Raw genomic sequence first — 24,016 nt, 5'->3', positions numbered from 1 at the left:
ACAATAGACATGCTGGAACTTTCTAGAAACTTTCTAATATGAAACCTTGTCCCCGTCCAGATTGTTGAGCTGAAACGCACTGAAACGAAAAGGGTCCGGGAAACACAGTGTATCACAGTTTTTAAGAAAATTTCTTTATGGAGCTACATTCAACCGTCTCTAAAATTATTTTTAAGAAAATCACATAAATTTTATAGCTTATCACCCACCTCGATCCCCCAGGGCCTATAGCGTTTTTTATATATGAGGATAAAACGCGTTTTCATTCTTATACCAAAAACCTCTTATACCAAAAAGATGCGTTAAATCAATCTTATTCCCAGGGTATTTTGCCTTTTAGATTTATTTGATAACGGCGGAATAATGCGCTCGGGGAGATCATGAGACCGGGGACGAGGTTGCTTTAAAATGCTACGACAGCAACTTCGATCCCATGGCCTGTAGCGTTTTTTTTAGATAAGGCCTGTGATCGCGGTTGGAATTAATAGCGGTGTGAGCATTGACCACTCCGTGATAACAGTTTAGGGGTCAAGATATCACAGGGAAGAGGATATGATTTATTAATCGTCCTCATGGGCATCGCAAGTAAATCTATTAGACAAGATATACGCACATTTTATTTTCATTATCTTCCTGCAGCAATTAATCTAAAGTAATATATAAAGACAATGATGGTTGTAGAGAATATTGTTTTCTATATACACACTTTACCTTATCGGTTACAATTCCACGTATGAGAAAGAACTGTGTTGTTATGTTAATCGTAAAAAAACATCCTCGTCCCCAGGTTTGGTTGCCTGATGTCAGAGTTCTACTGTCGCGTACTTGGGAACGACGTTGATAAAAAGGCGCGTATGCGTATTGTTGAAACACATCAAATTATTACGTACAACAAACTCATCCCCAAGAATTGTTTGTTATAGGGCTTTTAATATTTGTTGTTTAGGCCGTCCAAATAGAAAAAGCCTAACAAGTCCTGGGGACGAGGTTTTGCATACAAAAGATAATTAACGTGTACGATCCTAAATTGATTTTTTGGAAGCTAGATGTTGGCATAATAATTCTCGGAAAGAAAACATTTTTTTGGCTTTGATTAACGATTTTTTCATGAGTATGTTTTACGTCAAAGCGTAGTTAATAATGGTGTTTTTTTATTAACTTTGGTCAAAGCAAGAGTCAAATAAATTACTTTCGTTTTCTTTAATCCTTTTCGGTTGACGTTTGTGACTACCCAGAAGACTCAGCGTTCTACTTATTCAATAACATTTGCTCAGCAAAACAGTATTCAACCGCTTTACCTCGGTTGCGAAGGTTCTTTTCATCAAAGCCGGTTCACGGGGGGTAGTGCAAATGCTGTGACACTTGTCACAACTGTCCATGCTCTTACACTTTAACCATGACTTTTTTGTTGATTAACACGTGCAGTAGTGCTTAGTTCTGTTTTTAAGTTACTTAATTTTTTAAGTTTATTTAAAAAATAAGCTGAAAATCCTTTTAACTTGCTCCAAATAAACGGTGGAGTGCTTATATGCACTTGAGGAGATGCATGTTATAATTTAGCAGCAAAATTAGGCTTGGAAATCGCGCATGGAGGTGCACATAGACTTTGCATGTCAACAATTCAAAGCACGACCTCTAGCGGATCCAAAAGTAGTCTTTTATAGACTGGTAGCTAAAAAAAGGAAGATAAACAATATTTAGAAGAAAGCGTGACTGTTTGTTGATGCTTGCACTTTCCTAATAATGTCAAAAAAGGCTAATGCAATGTTTTTGCTGGCTATTATAGATAAATAGTTAGCTATGTGAGTAAATTAGTTTTGTTATCACTTTTTTTTAAGTAGTCAACTATATTTATAACAGGCCACAAAGTGGCATCTAATCACTCTTTAACTATGACTAATTAATAACTAAAATATATATAGAACTCTTTTTATTACATCAACCTAGTTTTACTCAAGACTTGATGATACACATATCGACACAAAATGTCCTTTTTATTATTGATAACTTTACTATCAACAGCACCTAACTTCATTCAAAGTATTGACATTGATTATTTTTTTCCCTTTGGAACAGCCCAGAACGATGTTGTACTTCATGATCTGGAGCAAAATATTCAACTTGTTGCAAAAGATGATGCTGTTCACAAAATCAAAACTCCACACATTCCATTTTTTGGCAGACGAAACAATGTCAATGTGCAGGTATTGTTTATGTTTTTGGATTGTTTATCCTACTAATACAAGAATGCCTTATGCCATGTAGAAAAGACCAGAGTTGGTTCTAAAATGACCTGTTTTTTGTGTGTGTACACATTCTGTACCAGTTGTGTACAGCCTGTGTGGAAGATCCACTTAACCCTATAGATAAATTCTGTTGTTTATATACCTTTTCAGTGGTAAGCTCTTTAGTTTTTGGCATCGATATGGAGTATAAAAAATTTTACAGATTTTAGATTAAAAGATAAAAATAGTATTTTATTTTTAACTTTCATTATCTTGATCCCCTACTTTTAATAACTTTCACAAACATCTCCTATTCTAAGAGACTGTTTATATAGAAGCTGAGCCAGCCCATCTGCCATGATCTCGCCTAAATGCTATTTTCAATGGAATTTCAACTCCATGTAAACAGTAACAAAGCGAGTAGTGTGGACTACTAGGGGAGATGGTATATTATGCTCAAGTAAATAAATTCTTTTGTCATGAAAATTATTTCTTTTGTTCTATATTATTTAATGTTTTCATTGTTTAGAGCCAGCCTGCCTAACCATATAAACACAAGTTGAAAACCAGGCCTGCAAGTGAGCCAGTTAAGTTTGCCAAGCCAGCCCAGCCCGCCTTTAAAAAATTTTAAACTCTTGTGTTTTGATTAACATGCAGAAGTTATTAAACTTATTATTTGATTATTTTTTTAAAATTATTTTAAGATATCAACCAATGGTTATGTTGCCTTTGGACATCAAACGTTTAATGAGTATACCAGTACAGACTTTCCAATAAAGCATAATAATCTAACAGTTTCCATTATTGCACCATTTTGGAATGACTTAGAATTGATAAAACCTTCCTCCAAATTCTATTACCAATTGCATGCAAACGGGACTGTATTGAGAAGAGCTTCCAATGAAATTAGATTGAGAATGGGTAAATCATTTTACCCAAATCATGTGCTTGTTGTAACATGGTTTAAAATCAACAGATATCAACATGAAGGGGTATGTATATATGCTGTTTGTGTCTAGGGGAGGAGGTCCCTATGGCTTCAATATAAACAGCACATTATTTTTAGTGCACTTTTACATTTCAACTGGCACTTGCCTGGGATGCATCGACAACATATGCCTTTTATCTATACAATACCATACAAAACACATTTGGCGAAACTACGGTAAGGGAACAAATTCATATGTTATATACTTGTTTATTTCTTTATGTTTCATGTTTCTTTCTAAAAGAGAGTATTTTCAGCCTTTCCAATTCAAATTTTTTCTGAACTTTTATATACTGTTTCACGTCGGCATTAAGCCATTTCTCGTCGGCAAAAAAATGCCAAAGTGAGTTTTCATTTTTTTGATTCGCCTCGGCAATCCACAATTTCACATTGGCAAAATGCGATGACATGAAATTTAATTGCGGTGTCTGATGTTGGCAAATCACCTTCTAAATTTAAGCCTTTTTCTTCCAAGCCAGCTTGCTCACCTTCAAACTACTTTAATTCTATTTAGGGTAAGTAAGCAAAATGCTCAGCAACCATTTTTACAATCTTTATTAATTCTTGCAATTAGAGATTAACCTTTATCACCGATATAATCTGTGTATATTTATGATAGGTTCAAAGCAATTGAAGAATATCATATGGGAAGAAAAAATAAGCCTCTGCAAAATTTTGCTGATGTAAACTTAGTTTTTTTTTTCAGATCACCTCTACATTTGCCGTGTATCGACGTGAAATAGAAAGGCTGATTATTATCCAGAGGCAACTACAGTTGATAGACATTCATAGTTAATCCACATAGTTAATCTCTCTTATCATTTTCATCGTTTTTTTAGTTTTTTAGTGATTTCAGCTTTACTTTCTGTTTTCGACACTCTTTACCTAAACTATATGGTTTACAGCGTTACTGTAGTGGTTTTGTTATTTATATATTTTTATTAAACTACATTATTATACTGGTTTTATATTGTTGTTACGTATGTGCTTATTCTGTATAACCAATACATGTATGACTATAGCTTACTACAGTGTTATTTTTTATTTTGTAGGTTGGTTGGCAAGAAGGGCCCACTAATGGTTTAAACTTTGTTCGAAACACATACAGTCGTTCTGATGCAAGACAAATGGTCTTTTTAACAACTAACTCTAATGTGAACAAACCAGGAGAATGGATATACAGTATTGGCGAACGTCTAGGTTTGTTTCATGTTAATTTGTAAAACTAGTCAATAAAGCCAGTGGAAAAATCCACTTGTGCAAATTAAAAACGAAAAAGAAGCGTCATTTGAATGATGATGACGTCAGCAACCCATCTATAAAAAAATGATGTGGTAAAATGATGAGTAAACCAAAATTTATGGACTTCCTTTTTGTACGCCTCATGTTTTTTGAGCCTACCTCAAGATAAATTCCTTTCCTCCATATAGACTAACTTTGTTATATTTACCCCTCAGTTTATTTACTTTTTTAAATCTGTTATCAGCATAATGACTTTTATCCTGATCAAACATTTATGTTCAAAGATGATTTGTTTGCCATTGTAAGTAAACCAAAATTCTTTCAAAAAATATAATATTTGAATAAACTTAGTTTTTACATCTTTTGGGACATGTTTTTAACTTTTATATGGTGTATATTATTGTAATACAGTTTTTAGTAATTCATTTTACCTGATGATGTAGTAATATGCCATGAAAAGCTTTGTATTTTAGTTGAATATACTTTGTTCTGAAAGAATTTTGTTTTAGACATTATGTCTTATGTCATCCTTTAGGCTTATACTTTGCTTTAAAGGTAACTATCCAATAATACACATCTTGCCAGTAATCACTGTCAAAACATTTCAACATGGCTTGCGTTTTGAATGTATTCTCCAAGACAACATCACAGATTTTCGTAGTGTGTATGAAGTTTCTTGGTATGCTCAAAACAAAAAGTCACTAAACAAAACTGATGTGCTAGTCTCTGGACAGGATCGCTCAACTTTTCAAAACAGTTTAACACTAAACACAAATGAAGTCAGATTCAGACTGGGTCAAGAGGTAGGTCTATGTGTGGAAATGTTTCAATAGTCGGAATAAGCAGTATACAAAACCAAAGCATCTCCTTTTTATACCATTAGCACAACAAAAAGTATAATTGTTATAAATGCCATTTTATATCTTCACTCACATCTATTTTAAATTTAACATGAAATCCTTAATAATACATAGTGCAAAAAAATAATATTGAGTCAATAATTTAATGTTTTCTTAGATATACTGCATTGTTCAGTCATGGTTCAATGATACACCTGCTATTAAAAGCAGGTATTATGAAAGTGCAAAGTTTTTTGCAGGTATTGAGGTAGGTGTAATGGTAACTAGACAAGTGGTAATAGGCCAGGTCTTGTGTCAGGTTTACATATATATATTTATTCAAAACTTGTAGTCATATCAGCCAAGTTATTACTTATTTTTAAAATTTTAGCTATAGCCTTCACTAATCCACTGTGCCGGGTGCAACAAAGTGTTTGTGATTTATGTTCTACACACTAATCATAAAAAATAGTTAGATGAGACTAGTTGAAGTTTTATAACATCGATCAATTAGAGTACTTGTCTATCATTATTTTTAATAAGTTTTATTTTTATAAATTCAGTTCTTGAAAACAGTGTATAGTTGAATTTGCAAATAATCAAAAGACCACCTATTCCGACCTACTGAAAAAATGCAAACTGCTGGTTTTGTCATAAAACATATAGTGACCCTGATCCAATTGTTTCTAATATTATAATTATTTAAGATAGTATAAAAAAACATGAAAATTTTAACTGAATTAATTTTCTTAAACTAGTTAGCCCATGGAAAATCCACGGGTTCGCCCGTCCTTTTTATACCGCATTGCATGCTTCTCGCTATTGCGCAGCTAAGCTACCATCTTGCCAGACAGACAGACAGACAGACAGACAGACAGACAGACAGACAGACAGACAGACAGACAGACAGACAGGCAGGCAGGCAGACAGACAGACAGACAGACGTGACAGTCGTATACAAGTATTATAATATAGATTAGCAGATTTGTATTTTATGCATTAACAAAAAAACTACAAAAAAGGCCAAAATTAAAAAAACTCTTTAAAGTTTTTTTCTAGCATTGTTTTTTCTGAATTCAGTTGCTATAAGTATATTGTTAAAAATTGGTAAAAGATGTGTAAATATACCTAAAAAGATACCAAAATAAATCAAAAAGTATTTATGAAAGATGACCTGTTACTGCAATAAAAACTAACGGAATTTAAATTTGACATACTTTTTGTTAACTTTCTATTCTATATTCCTTGAGAAAACACTTGAGTTATTATTTACGATTAAAAGAGGTTATTCTGACTCGAGTAGGTGTATTTCTTGATGTTTACTATATAAATAGAAGAGATTTGTAAGTGTGTAAAAAATTACCACACTCACAGATAAATAACTTTGCAGTCAAAGTTTAACTGGTTTGGTCAAATTATTTTATTGTGTTTTATTTCTTTTCAATTTTTATTTCAAAATCCTCGGACAGTCAACTATCTTGTGGAACATAATACTGGGAATTAGGTGGTGACAGAAACAACAGAAAGACTTATACCACATTAAATAATTTATATTTCTTTATTAAAAGGGGTTATAAGATTGAAAAAAAAGGGAAATGAAATATACACAACAAATATACAGTACTACCTAACTCGTTTTAACTTAAAAATAACAATTGACATTGTAAAACAATTGAATTTCCAATTCCTTTCATTGCACAAAGCTTAAACATCTATTGTGATGTTTTTTTAACAAATCTTTTGTACAAGTTAGTAGTTTAGCCTTTGTAGTAACAATTTAACAGTAGCTGAATTGCTCTTACAAGGCAGCCCCTTGCGATAAAATCAACAGCAAATTTGGGGATTTTTCTGAATTTTTCTTGAAAACTTCAAATATTCTTGTTCATTAAAGGGACAATATTTTCCGCGAGTTAGAATTGTTTTTGTTTATACATACATGTTACGGTAGATTTACGGTATGTGTTTATATGCATCAACAGCGCACAGCGCACTGCTACATTCTGACAGTATTGTATCATTTCATACATTTTTAGATTAAGCCAAAAAAAATCATTATCACGGAAGATTCAATCGGAAAAGAAATCAAACTCACTTTAACTGTCCCATTAGTGTGTGCAGATGCAAGCAAAAAATGCAGTGTTGAAATATCATTTGAACAAGATAAGGAGGACGTCTTTCTTAGCAGTTGTACTTTTGATTTTGTTCCAGCTGGAGAACGTTCTAAAATTTTAATCATTTACCCAAAGCAGGATTTTATAGATGATGGATTGAAAAATATAGCTGTTAAGCCTGTTTTAAGTGGCTTTAATAAAGTCTTTGATTGGAAAGGGTACGAAGACCAAACACCATTGCTGGTAATTGTTTTTCTTGCTTCCATTTTCTGAAATAAGGCATTTATTCACAGATGGTGGTGAAGAAGAGCCAAATATTAGGATATGGATTGCCAAAGGTGACAATTGTATTGTTACCTTTTACAAATGTTATTATCATGCCAAATACGATAATATTTAGCCATCACAATAGACCTTCTTTCCTGCCTGTTGCAACGTTTACTTAACAGAGATGCGTATAACATCAGTCTGTGCATCCAAATACACTAAAAATACCAATATTATATCTGTAACCATGCAATTTTATTCTGATGTGCAAAAGACAGCATCGTATAAGTTAGGAAAAGGTTTATATGCCAATCATAAAGATAAGAAAATGCATATCTATTCATAAGCAGAAAACTTTACACTTAAATTGCATTCACGAAGATAAGGAAAGTGTGAACTTCAAGGTTAATTGTTTTTTGTATTAATTTAGATCACAACAAACAATGTTCCAACAGCATCTTGTTCTTCAAGCGGAGATCCTTATATTAAAACGTTTGATGGGATTCGTTATTCCTTTTTCAGTCCAGGTGATTTTGTTCTGGTGCAAAGTCTTAAACGCAATATGAAGGTTAGTTGTAATTTATGTTTATTTCACAAGCTTACTAACAAGCAATGGAAATAATTTAAGTGCGAAAAAATGTGAAAAGTGATTTCAACTTGTCGCAAAATTATGTCTGTGACTTTTTAGGAGTTTTCTCTATTTTTCGGGTAAAGTGTCAGGAAAATAATGCACATTTACCTCTTGAATTGCAAAAATTTTAGTTTGTTTTTAGGTTCATATCAGAACATTTGATTGCTCACAAAGTGTTACGTGCAACTGGAGTGCAGCAGTGGCTGCTCAGGAGAAAGATGATGTTGTCGCTATAGACATGTGTAACTCATCGAAACCACACTTTAAATGGCCAACTGGCCACAAGCCGTCTGACGCAACTACCTTAGAAAGTGTGAAGTCGAAATATTTTGAGGTATGTATTATCTTTACTATAAAAACATACTAATTGTAGCAGGTTCTATGGCGAATGTAAAAATTAAATACACACATTAAAATTTGAAAATAAATAACCATAAAGTTATAATTTGTAACTAATACTCTTTCTACATTTGACTGTATTTGTTCAATTTTTGTTTATTTCTTGAATTTTAATATTTATAAAAGGGTAGATTTAAAGCATCTGCAGTTAATTTAATAATTCTTGACAGACACCGTGTATATATATTGTTTAATTTTGTATAAAGTATTGTGAGGCTAGGTTGCAACCGGATTGAAACTGTCCTGAAATATGGCATTCCTTTTGCTTTGACTAGAAATTTAGTCCGTTGTAAAGACAGATTGTCGAATGATATATAATTACTGTTTGTGAAAATATATTTCAGATCAATTTTTCATCTGGTTTGCGCATCAAGTTTAATGTCCAAGAGCGGGCAAATAGTAATTCCTTTGCGAATGTATATGTCGAAATACCGTCTATCTATCGAGATGCAACATTTGGCTTGTGTGGTTTATATGACGGGAATCTTGCTAATGACATGATGTCAAAAAATGGAAGCATTTACAGAGAGCGTGATCCAGCGAATTCAATCTTTGTTTATTCTTGGAAGTATGATAATTTCTCTCGTTTTTTTTTTCTAGCAGAATTCAAAAAATATATGCTGTAATAAAATTTTTAGCAAGTAACGGATTAAAATGACTACAAAACAAGCTGTTGATTTTTGACTTTGTGACTTAGACGAAAGTTGAGCTTATGGCAGGGAAAAAGGTTCGTAAGTAATTGGCATAGCGACAACATCTCGAATCATCTTTGATATCACAGTTCATACCCAAATATAAGTGAAAACGCAGGAAAATTACTTTACAAATATTTGACATCTATAATTAGTTCAATATAAGCATTACTTTCAAATCCATTTTTTTTAGCTAAAGAAATCTTCTTTAACCTAGAGTTGGCTAACTATTATCTGTTTAAATTCTGCAAAAAAAGATACCTGTTTATTGCATATAAAACCATTTAAGGCAACAACATAACTTTAAAATATTAATTACCTTCCTCAGGTTATGTATTGTATTATTTTTAACCAATTCTTATGTTGTCTTTGCCTCTTCAAAACAAACTTTTGTTTTTACTATTATATTTACTATTATATTTTGCAGACCAAAACTTAGAAAAATAAAAAAGTAATTATTTATGAACAGATTATCCATGGTGTTGCAATAAAGTGGGCATAATTTTGCACCTGACTTTCTAAGTTGTCTGGTTATTGTACTATGTTATTCACAATGTGCAAGGATGGAGATAAAACCTCAAAGAGGGAGATCTTACTTAACCGTTTTCTAGCCCTTTTCATATCTCCCTTTTAATGTCTAATGTTGAAATAAATTTTCTGAGAAATCTCCTAAGTACTTCAAGTAAAACAAATCCTGAATTTTTTTTCAGTCACAATATTCCAAATATGTTATTGTTTTCGATTTGCTTTGAATTACTATGTACATATCAGTATTTTTATTTTAAGGTTAAGAAAAAGAACCAGTCTTTTTTTCAAAAAAAGTGGCACTAAAAGATGTAAGAGATCCACTGTAACAAAAGATGAGTATTTTTGTATTTGCAAGAGACGTGATGGTACTGGTGTGAGATCTAGTTGCGTATATGAAAATACAGCAGTTCATCCTCAGCTGAACATGAAAACAGATCGAAGAATCATTATGTCAGCAGGTATATGTGTGTACTGATAATCAATATTTTTTCTGTTTTCTTGCATCATCCCACACAGGTTTTTTATAAGTGAAAGATTTTAAACAACAAAAAGACCAAAAAGGAAGGGAAAATTAAGCATAGGCATATTTTCGTTTTATAATCAGGACAGAAAGTGAAGTAAAACATAGAAGCATAGGCCATATTTTGGCCTCATATTTGAATTTTACAAGTATACAAGACTAGAAAAACAATAAATTGCTGTGTTAGGGAAAATACATAAGAGTACAAAGTTTAATTTTATGTATTTTTAGACAATTTTATTTTAATTTTAGCAAGGCTGAATGTGCTATTTTTATTACACTCTTTAAGTCTGGCATATTCCATATTATTTGTATTTCTGTATTGAATTTGTATTTCTAAACATTGGGGGATATATTTCAGATTACAAATGGTTATTAAAATTTTATAGGAATGGAAAGGATAGATTGTGTTGAATTTATCTTATTAAAAAAAAATACATGTATATTTGTTAGAAAGATAAGAAAAAATATTCAAAATGACTGTTTCATAGTAATTTCGTTATCAAATAATCTCAAATCCAAAAAACCTATTTGCATTATAAAACCACGAAAGTCATATAGCTTTTTAAATATTTATCACTTTATGTCATCTCAACTGTTATATTATATGACGTTCTAGCAGAAGTGACCTTTCGTAAAAGACAACGAATTCTATCCCTGAAATCAGTCAAGTCTTTACTGTAATACGAGTCTATGCATCAAAACTTCTACTATTGTATTAGCTTGTTTATTTTAGCTTTTGCTAACTGTGCCAGTCGAAAGAAAAGAGCAGTTTCGAATGTTATCGTTGTTCCAGACGAAGGTGATGATACCATATACGAATATAATCCTCCTGATCGCGAATTTGTTCTTCCCACCTGGCCCACTAAAAGTGGCAAAACGTTTACTGAAGTGGAACAGTTTTGCAATGAGAGCATATTTAATTCAACAATTGGAAAAGTTTGTTCCGTCACTTTGAGATCGGATTTTGACGTTGCAGCATTTCGCAACGAATGCATTTCAGACATTCAGGTTACAAGCTCTATTTTTTAATTTTGGGTATTATAATTGTTTCTTCTTATGTTGTTTTTTGGAGACTTAAATGTGCCTTGTTAGGAGTTTCTCTTCTGTTTTATTTTAGCTATATACATTAAATGAAATGAATTATTGTCTCCGTCTTTTGCAAATTTCCAAGCTTCTGTGACATAAGCAAGTTTGATTTAAGGCTACCCTATCTAAGACCTTAACTAAATTAAAATTTAAGGAAAGTACTAGTAGATTCGCGCGAATAAATGTTGGAAATTGGTGTAATTGCGACGGAAAATTAATCTTAACAAAATACATTTTTTCTTTAAATCACGAAAATATTTCTTTGTGAAAATTAATCAACTTAGAGTAGTTACAGCTTGTACATTTTATAAACCGAGTTTTTAATCATCGAAGTGATTCCTTAAAGGGGAAGTCCGGTCATTTTTCAAAATTTGTGTGTTGAATAAACACCATCGTGTTATTAATTTCTGCAAAATCTTTTTTAAAAATTCGTATTACAAATGATATAAATGTCTATCAAAGTTTAGGATTGTTACTGTTTTTTTTCAAACGACGCCATCTTTTTGTTGTTATCATCGAGGTCTGGGCTCTAATGTTTATCGTGACGTATTTTATGACAACAGCTTTCTGCACGCCGGAATACTTCAGTTGTCGATTACACCACTTCAAACAAGTCATAAATGTACCATTGATTTTACTGTTATCATGGTTACTTGTGGTGCTTTAAATTGTGGTAACTCTTCCACCAAAAAATCGGTAGCTGATGTAAAAGGGTGGCATAACGTTCCCACCGAAAAAGAAAATAAACAACGTCGTAAGAAATGGCTAGCAGCTATGAAGCGAGATCCACCATATCCAGCAGACACGAATTTCGTTCTTTGTGGTATGCATTTCACGTCCGAATGTTTTCAACGCGATCTCAAGGTATTTCTTGCACTTCTTAAATTTTTCTTGACTTCTTTTCACATTATTTCTTTTGTAAATAAGCTTGTTGCGAAACTGTATTCACCTTCAATAATTTTCTGAACACCTGTCTTTTGATCTTTTTGTCCATAAATAACCAGGGGGTAAAAATACATTTTTAAATTTTATTATTTAGGCGGAGCTCTGTGGCTCTGTGAGAAAGTTTATATTATTACCAAACGCTATTCCATCGGTATTTTCATTCTCGAAACCGCTACCTGCAAAGCGTTCTGCATCCATTGCAAGAAACGAAAGAAAAACAAAACGCCAGGTAACCCAGCAGGCCAATCGTGGTTAAACATATTTTTACACGTTTTTTATAAGAACATTTAAATTTTACCTCAGTCTGGTTGTTCTTTTTTTTTACACTTTTTCAGCCTCGAATGTCTTTTTTATGTGCTCTTCCAAAAAAATGATCAGATTTAAAAATCTTGGAGTTGGAAAAAATATTTGTTCTTTTAAGGAATAAAAAATTTCTTAATGTGTTCATAACTTTAGATTGTGGATGAAGCTTGTACGGCAGAAGAAAACTCAGGTGGCCCGGAAGCACCTTCCCTAGAACTTGAGCCCCTTTTTAAGGATGCTATTACGCAAACTGTTGATGTCGTCATGATCAACAAAGAAGTTAGCTGTGCTACACCAATGCGAACAAAGAGCACTATGGTTCCTGCTGTGTTATGCAAATCAATGTCTACTCAGATGAGTCCAACTTTGTCTTCGACGAACACGCAAACTGTTATATTAACTCAATATGCTAGCGTTTCCACAGTCAACCTTATTGCGAAAGAGGGAGATGAAATTGGAGATTGCTCTTCATTTTGCGCAAGTGAAGTAGAAGATCGCGCTGATCCGGATGCATCTTTCAATGTCAGTAGCGATGTTGATACGGTCGATAGTAGTGCCGATACGGCTGATAGTGATGTTAATGAGCAAGATGTCGATGTTAGGGAAGGTACGCAGTCGATTGCACCTTCAACAATGTTTCTAGTGTACTTTGAAATGCTTAAGTCGCTCTTCAAATTCTGCTTTGAATGCGGTGAGAAAGCTACTATCAAAAAACATATAACTAAGGGTAGTATGCTTATTGTGAAATTGGTTTGCGCCGGTAACCACGAAGTGACTTGGAGATCACAACCTTACTTAAATCGAATTGCGGAAGGAACGGTAAGGCTGTCTGCTGGAATATTGTTCAACGGATTAACATTTCAAGGTGTGAAAGAAGCATTTGAAACTGCCAATGTTAACTTTATAAGTAGGTCGCAGTTCCATGAACTTCAGCGAAGATTTTTATTCCCAGCCATAAATAGCATTTTTACGCATTATCAGGAAGCCACACTTGTTAGACTCGTTGCGCTTGAGGGTGTCGATTTAATTGGAGATGGTCGCTGTGACTCACCTGGATTTAGTGCTAAATATGGTACATACAGCCTCATGGACGCCATGACAAATGAGGTGGTGAACTTTTTTATTTCACACGTTCGTTTAGCAGGAAACTCGGCACGCATGGAAAAACATGGACTTGCTGAGTGCTTGGAATTTATCGACGAAGCTGGCGTAATAGTGGACACACTAGTTACCGACAGACATAGCCAGATACGAAAGTTTATGCGCACCGAACATGAACATATATCGCACCAGTTTGATGTGTGGCACATGACAAAAAATATCAAAAAAAAGATTTTGAAAGTTGCAAAAAAAAAGAGCTGTCGTGACTTGAATGACTGGATGAAGTCTATCATAAACCACTTCTGGTGGGCTTGTTCGACTTGCGAAGGAGATCCAATATTATTGAAGGAAAAGTGGCAGAGTTTACTCTGTCATATCCGTGGGGTACATTATTGGGTAAATAATACGCTATATCATAAATGTGCTCATGAAGAACTTACCCTGCTACAACAAGCTCAGAAGAAGTGGTTAACTGAAGAAAGCCCTGCTTACATCGCCCTGGAGAAAATTGTTAATGAAAAACAGCTACTAAACGATTTAAAACACGTAGCTGATTTCAAGCACACTGGACAGCTCGAGGTTTACCATTCCCTGTTGAATAAGTACTGTCCCAAACGCTTAGCATTCTCGTACGCTGGGATGGTTGCTAGGACGCAACTAGCTGTGCTTGACCACAACTCGGGTGTAGAACGACAACAAGCCACTACATCCGATGGGAGGTTGAAGTTCAAAGTTTCTTTCACCAAAATTACGAAGGAGTGGGTGGCAAAAAAAGTAATGGATCCGAAAGAAAAGAAATACCAAGAGGACTTGATGAAGGAAGTGTTTGATTTGGTTCAAAAAATCAAAGCTCCTATATTTTTTAAGTTGCCTGAAACACCCAGAAATATTGCATTAAAAATAAACCCTGGGAAGGAAGTTGTTGTCTCGAATATGCGTTCAAGATTTACCTAAAAGTAACCCCCAGGTTTATAAATGATATTTAGCATTACATCAAGAAACGCTTATTTTACAATTCCGGGGGACATTTGTTATATTTTAAAAACATATATTGTAAAAATTTCATTCATCATCTTTACAATTATACATGTTCTTATACATTTTATGTGTCCAAATCCATTCCTGATTCTGTGTATGGCACGTATACCCCATCGGGCTGCGGGTATTCATTACGGATTACCCACACAACACATGATGGTATAGGCTTTCGATAACCTATGCCCAGTCTTCCATACACCCACCATATATATTGTTTATAAGCAGCAAACCGATATGATCTGTTGCAAAGTTTATGACGAATCCCTCTCATGTTGTGAATAGCACCTAGTGCTGTCCGTAACACGGGTTCCGGCAAACAAACCATTTTGAATTCATCCGAATTTGTAACACACGTATGACCTAAGCGAAAAAAGAAAAAAGATCTTTAAAAAGGCGTACCCCCGTGTGTAAATAAACAACGTTTAGCTTTCTAAAACTTTGTTGTGACAGAACAGAAAGTGATTGATGTAGCAAACAAGGAAGTAAAATACACGATAAGAAGATATTTTAATCAACAGAAACCTTGAAAATGACCGTCCGGAATATCATTATTATCACGACAACATAAACTTTCCGTTTCAGTGACCATAATTTTACACTTTTTGCACTGGCACCACTCAACATTTCCAACACGATTTCCAGCTTCAACATTGCAGTTTTTAGCACCAACGTTGTTTCCTAAAGCTTCTAAAGCTGCAGCCACTTCACTTTGACTCCGTTCCGGTTCGAACATGAAAGGAGATAAACCAAACTCTTCATCTTCATTAAATTCAACATCGCTTACATCAGAAGAGGAAGATGACATAACTACTTCAAGATAAGTTTACTACTGCAAGAAAGTAACGCGCCGAATGTTGTTGTCACGAATGACGTCAGAAGAATATTAGTGTCCAGACTACTCGTTGCGGAAATATATCATGAAGTGAAAGTAGAAATGATATGAGGCAAAATTGCTTTTTTCATGACTTTTAGAACTTTTTAGCTGAAAAATTTTTTTTGGCTGTTATACAGACATGTAATATTGTGATTTTAAAAATTTTGAAAATTTACCGGACTTCCCCTTTAAAAAAGTTTCCTTAGTAAATTGTCAAATGTGCGCCCCACCCAAGGTACTTAACATCATCCTGTATTGTCTATTGAGAAATTTTTGCCCTTGTAATATAGCTATCAGACTCATATGAATTTGTCAAGTCAGTCATACACGTAATGTCAACATCTTGTGAGGATGTTGTTCTCAAAAATGTAAAAAAGTATTGGGAAAAGACTGACAATGGGACTTTGGAGCCACCAGCATTTGTTGCAAACAGCATATGTATGAACGACTGTAGTGGAAATGGAGAATGTATGAACGGATCATGTGTTTGCAATGACGCATATGTCGGAAGTGATTGTTCGATTTTAAAAGGTGTGATATATGATTTTTTGTTATGAAATGTAATATTAAATGAAGTTAATATATAATTGACTTTCATGTCTGGAAATTTAATTTTTATGCATCCTAATATATTTACGTTCAAAAATATTTTAAAAGTAATTTTGGTCTATTAATGAAAAAAAGTTCACATTTTTTCCAACAGTTTGGATGTTCATGTAGAAAATACCATTACCTGTCGTTGTATTTTACAGCAGACCTGGAAAATTAGGGTCTTACCCTCAAATTTCTAATTTCATACGAGGAATTGACTTTAAAATGTCATTTCTACAGCTAGTTAATAGGAGAGTAAAGAGATCAAGTTCTGACATTTCGCAGACAAAGGATATCTTTGTATGTTAATTAAACTTTCCATGTTTTAACTGCCACATTTAGGTTCACCTCCCATAGTCGTAGAAGCAAAACATTACTGCGATACGAGAAAGCATGAATGTGATATGGTGTCTGTGACAGGAAGAAGTATAGTCGATTCTTTAGATGTCACGTGTACTTTTATCTTGAATAAGGTAAAATACTAATCTGTCATTAGTTTCTCTTTTAGATATTCTTATTATGAAAAAATTGCCATCACCAGGTAACAATTCAAAACGAAAAAGAACTCGAAATTTGAATGATGTGATTTGGATCTGAAAAAGAACTTGTCTTTTTAATTTCTTTCTACTGTAACCCCTCTAGAATAGTGCCTAATTATACTGTTTTTGAGCTTGTATTGATCTTTATTGTAAGTTTAAAGCAACAAACCAACTCTATTTCTAGACTTGGTCAAATCGTCCTGCAATTGGATCACATTCAAACATCAAAGGCACGCTGGTTTCGTTTGCTGAGGTTCTGTGTACCTTACCTCTAGCCACAATATCTGTGTCAAGCCCATTAAAGATTTACGATTTGTATTTATCCCATGATGAAGGTAACACTCGCAGCGTGAAGAAAGTAATGCATTTTGTCTATGATTCAAAATGTGTTTACTGCACCAAAGACGTGAATGAGTGCATGCTGAAGGTGAGTTGTTATTTAAATGGATTACCACTTAAGAAAAAATTAGTACAAATAAATGTTATAATGCATTAGCTTGATTAGCTGTTTGGCTAGTAATTCCTTTGTCTTGTTATGATCTATTAATAACAACATAATTTTCTACCATCTTAAAAATCAGAACGGAAACTTTAGATAGCCAGTGTTTAGAAAGTAAGGTTTTCTCTCCTAATCCAATGTTCAAAATATGGTTTATTTCTTCTTCGTTTTTTTGTTTTTAAGATCCATATCTTAATTATTTATAGGTTTGCTTTTTCTTTGTTGCATTCTTTGTGTTTTTGATGTTGTTGTTGTTGTTGTTGGTATTCGTGTTAATGCTGATGGTGTTGGTTAAGTTAGTGCTAGTGTCGGTGCTAGTTTTGGTGCTAGTGTCTATTGTATTGTTGGTATTCGTGTTAGTGGATGTTAGTTGTGTGGTTAATGTTGTCATAGTTGTCATTGTTGTCATAGTATTTCTATTAACATAAAAAGTGTTGATGAGTAGTTGAACAACAGTTGCAAACAGTCACCGAAATCAGTGAAAACATGTATTGTACAGCAAAGCAACACAAGAGATGTTATCAACAAATGTTATAGAGATAACAAAAATTTCTATCTCTTTCACGACAATAACTGACTTTAATGAAAACAGGTCTTTAATTAAGTGGTTAATGGTGGTTGTACTGGTGTTGATGAGAAGTGTTTATTATTGTTAGTATTCGTAATAATACTGATAGTATTGATTTAATTTGATTTGATTGGGTTTTTTAATGTTCTGGATGGTGGTCGTAGAAGTTTTGATAATTGTGAGGTTGTTATTAACGTTTTTATTCTTGTCCGTTGGAGGTAATTCGATATGCTTTCTCTAGAATAACACCTGCTTCATTAACAATTATTGCTATGTTGCAAATGAAGCCAATCCGTCTAATAGTGATGAATACTGTAATCCAAGAAAGGATGCTTACAACTTTACCATAGGTGAGATGGTAACGATATTTACTTAATACATTGTATTTGTTTCTGTTTTTCTCTTTGTGAATGATGTGTTTATTATTTTCTTAGGCTTAATTAAGCGACTGTTAATAAAGTTGAACCAGGTAGCTATGAAATTTTTGATTAGTTTAGTCAAGTATGTCCTAATTACATACTTAACAAAATGTAATTTTTTTTATCTTTTCCTAAGTTCTGTTGTGTTTAAAATTGAGTTTTAAAACTTGATTTAATTATTTAGACGAAAATTTGCAAGCGTTACAACGTAAGTCGCGGATGTGTGCATGCCGAAGAAATGTCGCAGACGCTGGTTGATATCCTTAAACATGGGAAGTTATTAACGTCATCATTTCAAGTACAGCTTGTGTCCGATATAATTTCTGCTATCAGCAAGGATGGTAACATTACGAGAAAGGTAAAATTAATAGTTGTATTGAGAAGGAATGCCTTTAGGGAAGGATTTCTTGCAGGGGATTTTAATTTCAGTGAATTGGAAATTGTGCAGGAAAATGACCACAACTGGCTTTGAGTTTATTGCTTTTTCTTGTAACTGCTCTTTGGTATATGTTGACAAAATGAACCAACAGGTGAGGAAGAGAATTTTCCGCAACTGTTAGATTCTACAATGCCGTAGTAAGCGATTTTGTTTTGAGGGCTTAAGTTTTGTGTCCCAGAGAGGTCGATGGTTTTGCCCTACAGCACTGGTGCTAATACACACAAAAATATTTTAGAAGAACTTTTGTTCTAAAGATTTTCGATATCTTATTATGATTAATGTTATTGTATCTATATATTTTATTTCGTATATTATTATTTAGACATTTTCGAATACATTTTATGTCATAAACAACTTGTGGAACGCTAAACACGAGGCGATTCTTAAAACTAACGTGACGTGGAAGATAACTCATGCTTTTGAAGAACTGACTAAGAAAATTTCTGAAGCATTGATGGAAAATAAACAAAACTTATCCTTAACTGGACAAAATATAGCCGTCAGTGCTGCCTTCATAGAGCGGAATGCCACAAATATCATTGCTGTGCAAAAAAACGATGGTGGGCTAAAAGTTAAGATATCGAACACTGGAAGCTTGCAAACAATTAATGAACACTTTCAAGCTTCAATTCATTTGCCATCAAAAACTTTTTCTTATAAAGAAAACTTTGTATATTCGTTCTCGTATTTCAAGAAACCGTTTTTTGTTTCAGACGTAAAAAATTCTTTGAGAGTGTCAAACAGCAGTGTTGTATTATATGTAGCATTGGCAAAGAAAAATGTTGAAAATTTAAAAGTACCAATTATTTTAAAATTCACATCTATTAGAAAGAATGGTGCTTACGAAATTTGTGCATTATGGAAAACATATAAAGGTGATGAGATTGAAGGATTATTATTCTGACATTACTAGTTCATTACATTTGTTTTCTACTGACAGGGCGTCCATCTGAGGCACGAATTGAACTTAAATCGGTTTGAGTCACTTTATTGTACGGTGTATTTGTAGGACTGTTTATATATGAAAGTTTAATTAGTCCAAGTCAAGTAAAAGTCACTTAAGGTGGCATTTTATTAATTTTCACACCTGTGCGAGATTTCCATGTAAATAATTCACCCTGAAAGGAAATGCAGTTTTTGATCAGTGCGCATGCTTGAAAGTTGCAAACACAAAAGATGCGTCCCGTGTTACCCTCCAAACTTAGTTTAACCTGAAGTTCAACATCGTGTCAACAATGACACTGTTCTCTCTGGTTAGGAATTTCAATTTACCTTATTTTAAAGCAGTCTGTTTGAAAATGATGTTATCATTTTAACTTTTTCTTTTCAAATTTCTCTTCTCTTGTTCTTTATACCTTTAAGACTCACCAATTACTTTTCTTAACTGCAAACGTTTTATTGAAATGTCACATGTCTCTTGATACTGATTAAACTCCTTTAATTTTATATCATATTCTAAACTTATCTCATAGAGTCGAGTGGTATGAAAAGTCATTGGTCCACAGAAGGTTGCGTAAAAGTGTCTTCTGAACCAAATTTGATCACATGCAAATGTCAGCAATTGGGATACTATGCTTTAGTCCTGAAAAAAACTTTCAAAGCTTCAAGAAAGCTATTAAAACTTGGACTGGTCACTTGGATTGGTTGTGGAATTGCAATCATGTTCATTGCAATCACTGTAACTTTATTGTTGGTTTTCAGGTATTACATGATATATGTTTTCGTATTTCCCTTAAAATAATTAATCTCATTTTTTTTTTTTTTTACTTGGCATTCTTATTTGCCTTCTAAGTCTTTTCTAGAATTTTTTACCCACTTCTGTTTTTGCGTTCTTTTTTTAAGGCTAGAACATATTTTGCCTTAGAAGTCTTGGAAAGCTTCTTAAATGAAGAAATGCATATAATCTGTTTTTTTTTATGTTTTATGTTTTGTTTTTGTTTTGTTTTTTTATAATAAGCATAAAGTCGAAATTAAAAAATGTTTTTAAAGGCAGAGACCGTGTGCGCCTTTTTACCTTGATGTGTCTTTAAGAGCTTTTGTAATAAAACATTTTCTAATGGTGGTAAGCTGCGTCACGTCACCGATAATTGAGATTTTGAACTTTGACAGAACTGGTAACTTTAAGAAGAAAGCGAAAAAGCATTATTTAGTGTTTGTGTAAAACTAATTTAATATTTATCATTTATTCAAGTATCTTTATGTTGGATTTCTCATAAATATAGTTTTCGAATATATGTGTATAGTCGCCCCTCGTTATCTCAAACTCTCAAGGGACTGGCGAAAAAGTTTGGTATAGCGAATATACGAGATAAGGGGCGTCAACTGTAGCTTGTGCTTCTTAAAATCCATGTGTTGAAGTTATCATTTATTAGCTGTATTGTGTTTTTTTTTTTTTGTTTTGAACGTTTTAGAAAATCTTTGCAGAAACAAGATACGAGATTCATGCTTTGTATCTGTTTGTCTCTTGTCTGTTTACTGCTGGTGTTTGTGTCGGGAGTCAGTGACACGTCATCGTCAGCATGCCGTACAGTAGCCGCATTTCTGCAGTATTTTACTTTAACGACGTTTTGCTGGGTATTTCTATATGCGTTGTGGACGTCCCAGAGGCTCGGATCCCAGAGACTCGGATCTGCTCAATCTGAAAAAGGAATTTCGTTACTCATGAAAAATGCTCTGTTTGCTTTCGGTATGATTTGCGTTTTTGTTCGTGTTGTTTCCTGATTTTTATAACGACTTGGATATTTTTTTATTTTGTTGACCTTTTTTATAATTGGTGTTTTTACTTTAACGAGAATAATTTTCGCGAGTTTGGCTATCTCAGCATAGTCGGGAAATTGCCTCGAAGTTGTAATAAATATATGCAGAATTAAATTTTGCGAATTTGCCTCGTATTTGCAAACTCAAATTCCACACTTTTTCAAATTCCACAGACATTTTACTCTGCATTAAAACCAATTTCCGGTTTATTTGCATTTTTCCTGAAAATTCAGCATAAAATTTACTTTAGACAATAGAATATAACCATCCTGTTTGGTTGGTCCGTGGAAATATCTAGGTTACATTTTGGCAATCCGGAAATACGTAGTTTTTAAACAAAGTGCGTGTTTTCGCAACTTCCTATCTCGCATTTTTCATACTACTAATCACAAACTTAAGCTCCAGAATTTGTTCTCCAGCAAAAAAATTTCTTCCTTTAGTGTAATTCCTCGTTGGTGTTGTTAAGAATATTAAGTACCTCGTTATATTATATTTAGGAGTTCCTTTACTCATCGTGGCTATATCTCCAAATGCAGCGCCCTGGTTTTATGGAAGCCAAGACTTGTAAGAAGAACCTTTTTCCTGTCTCGCTTGCTTTTTTCTGTTCCGCTTACTTATGCAACTGTATTCTTTTTCAAATGTTCTATGACGATATAATGTCTTCTTCTTTTAGTTGTGTTGTACATGGTACACCATTTTATATTGGAGTTCTCGCGCCAGTCATCGCACTTATAATTGGCAGTATTGCGACACTATCCCGTGCTGGTTTTGCTATCCATAAATCCTCAAGAATGGAACAGGAAAACGAGGAGATTTTACTGCGGCTGAAAAATGCACTTGTTCTTTTTACCTTGTATGGCGTTACTTGGTTGAGTGGTACCCTTGCGGTTTGGTTTGCAACACAAATATCGGAATGGATTTTTTGCATATCAGCTTCCGTTCTCGGTTGTTTTGTCTTTGCCGTTTGTGTCGTTAAAAATAAAGATGTTCGATTTCGTTTTTCAACATGGACACCAAATCGTTTGTTTGCCAAAGAAGAACTGCCACTGGATACAGAACTGATAAGAGTAAAAATGCTCCCTCAAGACTAGCCGTGGTGGAGAGGACTATTCTTGCTAAAAAAACAGTGGAGTTTTAACATTGTGGCTTATTTTAATATTTAGTATTTTAGTAAATACAGTAAAACGGACGTCCTATGAAGCGGACACATCCATAAAAGTACAGTTTGATTTGTCCCCGACAATTCTTATAGAAACTTTCGTAGCAAAAACTTTTAAGCAGGCACTTCTACAAGACGGAGACTTTTTAAGTTAGAATTTCATGCAGGACTAGTAGATTTCCCTTTTTTTAGCCAGTCAAACCCCTACTTTTGAACCACCAACTAAGTTTGCTGGGGACTTCCAATTCCCGATCTCTAAAAACGAAGCGTTTTTAGAAGGTATAGATAAATAGGAAATATTATCTTACAAACGATTCCATACCCTTGTTGTTCGGGCAACAGGGAGAGCAAAGTATAAAAACAAGGCTAATATTAAAGTGAGATGATGATAAATTTTCACGTCTAACCGTTGCAAAGTGTACACGATGGAAAATTTTTCAATTACCTAAACATGCGTATGCCCAGAAAAATTTTTGTTCCTGTCCGTTCTGTTTTGCGGAAAACTTTCTTAAAGTGGAAAACTGTCTTTCCGTCCCCCAATTGTCCTGGTAGTTCCAATGCAGTCTTTTAAGCATATCTTTATGTAAATATTTTCTAAAGGTTGTATAAAAAGCATATGTGAGTTTCTCACATAAAACATAACTTGAGGTGGTTGTGCTTATATATATTTCATATAACTGTTAATATTAAAACATTGTAGAAGTGTGTTGTTTTTGTTTCGACCTTTCGCCATATTTTGATAGCCCGAAGAGTAATCATTCTGCTATAAATGCTTGAAGTATTCCCAGCCGGCAAAAAAACGTCTTTAAGACGTCTTTAGGACGCATTTCTGTGCGTCTTTTTGGCGTCTTATTGTGGTCATAAATGTCCGCTTTCCTGACGTCTTTTTTTGTGCGTCTGTACGACGTCTTTTCCGTGCGTCGTAAAGACGTCTTTTTTTAAGTTTTTAAGACGTCTTCCAAATGCGTTTTAAAGACATCTTTCAAGTGCGTCTTAAATGCGTCTTTTCTAGGTCTTAAATGTCCGCTTTTCCGACGTCTTTTTGTGCGTCTTTATGGCGTCTTTTTGTGACGTATTTCGGGTGCGCGCATATTTCATGCGCAGAAAAGCTCCAGAAAAGGCGTCTTTAAAACGTCTTGTGCCGGCTGGGTTCTTGAACTTTACCATAGCTTTGGCCACAGGACGATATGACCACTTCTCCACCGATAACTTTTTCAAGATATTTTTCTCGTCATAAGAACAACATTATCCAA

At 33.8% G+C, this 24,016-nt stretch overlaps 3 protein-coding genes across 4 annotated transcripts in view; all 3 read left to right on the top strand.

Moving 5' to 3' along the window:
• The window catches only part of LOC130639806 (activated RNA polymerase II transcriptional coactivator p15-like), a 63,700-nt gene that overhangs the window by 25,302 nt on the left and 14,382 nt on the right, over positions 1-24,016 (top strand). The gene's annotated exons all lie outside the window — the stretch shown is intronic.
• On the top strand, positions 1,276-23,465 carry LOC130639689 (uncharacterized). 2 transcript variants are annotated; one of them, XM_057447095.1, is made up of 25 exons: positions 1,276-1,802; positions 2,077-2,204; positions 2,755-2,803; positions 2,930-3,217; positions 3,292-3,390; positions 4,266-4,413; positions 5,011-5,258; positions 5,473-5,562; positions 7,328-7,648; positions 8,103-8,240; positions 8,446-8,637; positions 9,047-9,270; positions 10,181-10,380; positions 11,179-11,453; positions 16,083-16,323; positions 16,726-16,856; positions 17,107-17,349; positions 18,231-18,339; positions 18,424-18,458; positions 18,593-18,766; positions 19,170-19,722; positions 20,320-20,548; positions 21,259-21,533; positions 22,102-22,168; positions 22,278-23,465. In XM_057447095.1, exons 4-25 carry the CDS (start codon positions 3,143-3,145, stop codon positions 22,693-22,695), a joined length of 4,485 nt encoding a protein of 1,494 aa, XP_057303078.1. In that variant the 5' UTR covers positions 1,276-1,802; positions 2,077-2,204; positions 2,755-2,803; positions 2,930-3,142; the 3' UTR covers positions 22,696-23,465. The 2 variants fall into 2 exon arrangements, with proteins under 2 accessions (XP_057303078.1, XP_057303079.1); XM_057447096.1 differs by lacking the exon at positions 2,755-2,803.
• LOC130639715 (uncharacterized) lies at positions 11,509-14,980 on the top strand. The gene is made up of 3 exons (XM_057447097.1): positions 11,509-12,395; positions 12,571-12,705; positions 12,933-14,980. The coding sequence occupies exons 1-3, from the start codon at positions 12,177-12,179 to the stop codon at positions 14,832-14,834; spliced, it is 2,256 nt and encodes a 751-aa protein (XP_057303080.1). The 5' UTR covers positions 11,509-12,176; the 3' UTR covers positions 14,835-14,980.

Source organism: Hydractinia symbiolongicarpus, chromosome 1 (assembly GCF_029227915.1).
Source record: "Hydractinia symbiolongicarpus strain clone_291-10 chromosome 1, HSymV2.1, whole genome shotgun sequence".
NCBI lineage: Eukaryota > Metazoa > Cnidaria > Hydrozoa > Anthoathecata > Hydractiniidae > Hydractinia > Hydractinia symbiolongicarpus.
Note: the sequence above shows the minus strand (reverse complement) of the source record. Positions and strands in the feature narration are given on the sequence as shown.

What these genes read in the sequence shown, in the direction of transcription:
- LOC130639715 (XM_057447097.1), top strand. Translation starts at nt 12,177, where the DNA reads ATGGTTACTTGTGGTGCTTTAAATTGTGGTAACTCTTCCACCAAAAAA. An exon ending in GTTTTCAACGCGATCTCAAG is followed by an intron (nt 12,396 to 12,570) that starts GTATTTCTTGCA and finishes TTTATTATTTAG; the next exon opens with GCGGAGCTCTGTGGCTCTGT. An exon ending in AAAGAAAAACAAAACGCCAG is followed by an intron (nt 12,706 to 12,932) that starts GTAACCCAGCAG and finishes TCATAACTTTAG; the next exon opens with ATTGTGGATGAAGCTTGTAC.
- LOC130639689 (XM_057447096.1), top strand. Translation starts at nt 3,143, where the DNA reads ATGGGTAAATCATTTTACCCAAATCATGTGCTTGTTGTAACATGGTTT. An exon ending in ATCTTTGTTTATTCTTGGAA is followed by an intron (nt 9,271 to 10,180) that starts GTATGATAATTT and finishes TTTTATTTTAAG; the next exon opens with GTTAAGAAAAAGAACCAGTC. An exon ending in TGCTTACAACTTTACCATAG is followed by an intron (nt 18,340 to 18,423) that starts GTGAGATGGTAA and finishes TTATTTTCTTAG; the next exon opens with GCTTAATTAAGCGACTGTTA.